Below are 5,000 nucleotides of genomic sequence, written 5' to 3' on the forward strand. Positions count from 1 at the left end.
TTAACACAGGTTAATCCCTGTGCACTTTTATGCAGAATCAAAGAAACATCCCCCATGTCTCATATGGCCTAAATACAGGCTTAAGCTTGTGTGAGTGTGTGTGTGTGAGGGTGTGTGTGTGTGTGTGTGTGTGTGTGTACCTGTCCTGGGCCTCTCCCTCTGCACTCAGGTTGAGGATGGCATGAACCAGCTCCAGAATAAGACATCCTAAAACATGTACACCATGGATTAATAACATCATCACAAACAGGTTCAGATTTGTTTGAATTTTCCCCAAACATGAACAAAATAGCTGACTGTGGGTCTTGGAATGAGCGTGTATACAATCCTTGCATGTGATTCAGACGTGTGGGTGTGGGCCCTTACAGATACTATAAGACAGTATGCATGTTGTTCAGTATGCATGCAATTTAGACGTGTGGGCCCTTACAGATACTATAAGACAGTATGCATGTTGTTCAGTATGCATGAGATTCAGACGTGTGGGCCCTTACAGATACTATAAGACAGTATGCATGAGATTCAGTATGCATGTTGTTCAGTGTGCATGTTTTTCAGACGTGTGGGTCCTCACCAATCTTCTCTCGGACTCCATAGGTGTTGTAGCGCCACTTGTGGTAGGTTGGCAGCATCTCCTTCAGCACCAGTAACACACACGGGATCAAACCTCTGCTCTGGGTACTGCCCAGCTGGCCCTAAATGCACACACACGCACACAAATATTGACTCACAGGAACAAACATAAACACCAAAACAAACACACATACACCTACCCAAACATAACTTGCAGGCATGTTTACACGAAGGCGATTAAGATTAGCATACGCAGCGTAGGTTAGGCTATAACATACAGTGCCTCCCAGAAGTATTCACCCCCTTGGATGTTTTAACCTTCTATTGCTTTTAAGCTTTATGGAAAAGAGCCACTGTTGAAAAAAACTACACTTTGCTCTCATCAGACCACAGAACCTTCTTTCACTTGATCATGGAGTTTCCCCACATGCCTTTTGGCGAACTCTAGTCGCTATTTGATATGAGTTTTTTTCAACAGTGGCTCTCTTCCATAAAGCTTTGATTGGTGAAGAACCCAGGCAACAGTTGTTGAATGAGTTTCTCCCATCTCAGATGCTGAAGCTCCTTCTTGACTTGATTAGACTAGACTTGGGACATATTCACTGCACACTGATCCCCATTTCACTAAATGTGAGACTTCTAGCACCAATTGGCTGGATCTCTGTTGAATTAGTTCACTTTAAAAGGGGGTGAATACTTATTACTTATATATTTTTCATTACATATTTTTTATTTAATTTGCATAACTGTGTAGAAATCTGTTTTCACTTTGACATTGAAGAGGTTTTTTTTGTGTTCCCCCCCCCCAAAAAGGCAACTTTTATTGAACATTGATTTATACAAGCAATAAAAGGGTAAACCATCCAAGGGGGTGAATACTAATGGGAGGCACTGTAGGTGGGTAGGGATGCGATGGGGAATGAAGACGGCTTGTGCTCACCTTAACAAGGGTGGTGACTAGTTTCAGGAAGGCAATGGTCACAGCGTACTCTCCACGAGGCTGCTCGATCAGCACCAACAGGTTGCCATAGTTACCGGCCCGCATCCCATCCGCACTGTAACATGGGCAAAACAACGATCACCATGATTGGATAAATATATTGGAGTGAGTCGAGTGAGGTTGCTGTTTGTTGAGTCTATAATGGCATATGTGCGTGTGTGTGTGTGTGTGTGTGTGTGTGTGTGTGTGGAGTCTTACCTGATGCACTGGGCCATGTTTGTGAGAGGAGAGGATGTGAATGGTAGGAAGCCAGTGTGGTGTAGACTAGACCAAACCTACACACACATAGAGACACACACACACAATGTGTTCATTTAACCAGCCCTGTTCTATCATTAAAGTTCAGCCACACTTATTCTCCATCATTGACCACACCCACCTTCCCAGGCTGCCTTGCAGCGAGCACAGTGAGGCAGTTCACACATGACGTGATGACATCGACAGGTGGGTTAATAACCGACGTCAGCCTGAAACGTAAATTCATCGCACTATTATAAACAGGTTGGGGTGAGAGTGCTTTCACGCTAGCCAGAGTTTAGACAGCGGAGTGTGTGTTTTAGGCGGTGGGGGGTGATAGCCACCTCTGCAGCAGCATGTAGATGCGTGAGGTGAGAGGCAGGAGACAGTCGGACACACTCCAGTCTGTGTTGATCACCTGGAACACCAGGTCCAGAATGGGCTTCACTCGCTCACAGTGCATCAACACATCTACAGAACAGGGGGGAGAGAGAGAGAGAGAGAGAGAGAGAGAGAGAGAGAGAGAGAGAGTTAGTTAGATAGAGACAGAGTTAGTTAAAGAGAGAGAGAGGGACAGAGGGAGAAAGAGAGAGTCAGACAGTTAGAGAGAGAGAGAGGGAGAAAGAAAAAGGGGGGGGGGGAGAGAGAGAGGGTCAGACAGTTAGAGAGAGAGAGAGGGAGAAAGAAAGAAAGATAATGAGAGAGAGAAAGAGAGAGAGAGAGGGAGACACATAGATGAGGGGAGAGTGAGTAAGGTAGTGAAAAGTGAGAACGGCAAACTAAGTGCCTGTAACTAGAGATTTCACAGTAGAGTACTACAGAAAGGCTACACCTTTGACCGTGTGTGTGTGTGTGTGTGTGTGGGTGTGTGTGTGTATCGTGTGTGTTTGTTTGGGTGTATCGTGTGTGTGTGTGTTTGTGAGTGTTTGTGTGTTTGTGAGTGTGTGTGTGTGTGTGTGTGTGTGTGTGTGTACCTGCAGTAGAGACCACGTGCAGTAGCATCTCTATTTCACAGGTGAAGAGGCTCCAGCAGGAGTAGTTGTACTCCCAGCGCACCGCGATGCCCTCTGGCGTGACCGACGCCTGGCCCAGCACCCCCAGAGGCATGCGCAGGTTAGTCTGGCCAGAGCCTGCAGAGAGGGGGGAGAGACGGAGGGCAAAGGATGACAAACTGGCCAGTTCTAGTTGACTGGCTTCAAACCGATGAGTGTTGTTCATTACAGTATATATTGTATAACTAATATTTTAAATATATTGTAACACTTAAAAACACAGATGCACACATACACATAGACAGACACACACACACACGCAGATACACATAGACACACAGACACAGGCACGCAGAGACACATAAACACACCCACACACACACACACCTAGTGGATAGATGAGTTTTGGGGCTTTTCTTCTCCAGATGGTTTCGTCATCACTGGACTCGACGTCATTGGGCTTGTGTTTGTAAACTTCTGTGTAGAAGGACATCTTGTCCAAGAACATGTACACCTGGCACACAGAGGAGGAGGAGTTAAGAGTGGGCAGGTACTAAACACTCTGAACATATCTGAACAGTGTGAGTCTGACAGCATGAATGCTAGAGGTGTATTTGTAAGACAGACTGGTTTTATGGTTGTGTCTCTGGGTGTGTGTGTGTGTGTGTGTGTCTCTCTGTGTGGTCTATTCTTGCATGTAGATACATGAAACCGTAGTTTAGAAATCAGATGGGGTAAGGATGTATGCACATGATTGTGTATTTGAGCACATAACGTTGGTAGGCTTGAGAGGCAGCTGGGTCGGTCTAGACGAGCAGCAGAAGCAAGGATGTGTGTGTGTGTGTGTGTGTGTGTGTGTGTGTGTGTGTGTGTGTGTGTGTGTGTGTGTGTGTGCACCTTTATATGTGTATATGTTTATGGGTGTGTTTAGGTTTGTGTGATATACCTTTATAGGCTTATATTAAGGGTGTGTATGGGTGTGTGTGTGTGTGTGTGTGTGTGTGATACCTTTTTGGCGGTAGGTTTATCTGACAGTAGAGCGGTGAGCAGCTGAAGAAGAGGGCGTGGCTTGTGGGGGAAGACACCTATGGCCCCGTCTAGGATCATTCCCAGGCCCATGTTAGGCTTCTGCAGAACAGAGAAGAGCATCTTCAGCTCACCTAGCCACAGTCGCTCATGTTTCATTACGAAATGTTATAGGTGTGTTATAAATACTGTTATAACACTACTATGAATACTAGCCCTGACGCATATAAGGTATGAACACATCTGAACATGTTTATTGGCAATGAATCCTATTTAATTTACACAGAAACATTAACCCAAATACCTCCACAAACACATACACACACGTTATAAATACTGTTATAACACTACTATGAATACTAACTCAAACGCACATGAGGTATGAAAACATCTACACAGACACATAAACACAAATACATCCACAAACACAAACACACATGACATGTCACACACACACACAAACACATACACACATGACATACCGATTCCCAGAAGAGTTCAGCCAGACTGGGAGCTGCTAACACCTCACACACAGCATTCACCAGGTGCTGGAGGGGGGGGAGGAGAAGGAAGGAGACAGGACTTTGTAATGTCTTCTGCAGAGTTATTCAGTGTGATGTGGTATAATTCTTGAGGGATGGCAGAGCTTACCTGCTGGCTGCCCAGAGTATCCTCTTCAAAAGATGTGATGACGAAGGACAGGAGGCCGTAGATGCACATGCGTGCAGTGCTGGCTGTACACTACACACACACACACACACACACACACACACACACACACACACACACACACACACACACACACACACACACACACACACACACACACACACACACACACACACACACACACACACACACACACACAGGATTGAAATAATTAGGTTGTGCATCTTTGTGCAGGCCATCTTTATGGACAATGCAGGGCTTTGTTTGTGTAGCTATGATATTCTTTCTGTGTGTGTGGGTGTTTGTGTCACTAACATTGTTCCCAGTGGTGCTGAGGGCCTGCAGCATGTTTGTGAGGTAGCTGAAAACGTCGAGCTGCAGCGTTATGTGTCCAAGGCGTGTGACAGCGGCGGCGCCCTCTTCAGGTGACAGTGTGTGTCGCAGCAGCACCCAGCCCAGCAGCACTGGGCCGTGGTGAGGGATGTCCCCAAACGTCCCCAGCA

At 46.0% G+C, this 5,000-nt stretch overlaps 1 protein-coding gene across 1 annotated transcript in view; it reads right to left on the bottom strand.

Annotated features, from left to right (window-relative positions):
• The window catches only part of nup188 (nucleoporin 188), a 21,372-nt gene that overhangs the window by 12,193 nt on the left and 4,179 nt on the right, over positions 1 to 5,000 (bottom strand). The window contains exons 11-22 of the mRNA XM_080847794.1: positions 4,813 to 5,000; positions 4,480 to 4,569; positions 4,311 to 4,376; positions 3,811 to 3,930; positions 3,190 to 3,316; positions 2,785 to 2,940; positions 2,155 to 2,281; positions 1,953 to 2,040; positions 1,772 to 1,848; positions 1,514 to 1,628; positions 575 to 695; positions 141 to 207 (exon numbers count right to left, since the gene is read on the bottom strand). The exon at positions 4,813 to 5,000 is cut by the window's right edge and continues 13 nt beyond it. Coding sequence (XP_080703920.1) covers positions 141 to 207; positions 575 to 695; positions 1,514 to 1,628; positions 1,772 to 1,848; positions 1,953 to 2,040; positions 2,155 to 2,281; positions 2,785 to 2,940; positions 3,190 to 3,316; positions 3,811 to 3,930; positions 4,311 to 4,376; positions 4,480 to 4,569; positions 4,813 to 5,000 — 1,342 coding nt within the window. The remainder of the gene's footprint in view (positions 1 to 140; positions 208 to 574; positions 696 to 1,513; positions 1,629 to 1,771; positions 1,849 to 1,952; positions 2,041 to 2,154; positions 2,282 to 2,784; positions 2,941 to 3,189; positions 3,317 to 3,810; positions 3,931 to 4,310; positions 4,377 to 4,479; positions 4,570 to 4,812) is intronic.

Source organism: Sprattus sprattus (genome assembly GCF_963457725.1).
Source record: "Sprattus sprattus genome assembly, chromosome: 11".
NCBI classification, from domain to species: domain Eukaryota; kingdom Metazoa; phylum Chordata; class Actinopteri; order Clupeiformes; family Clupeidae; genus Sprattus; species Sprattus sprattus.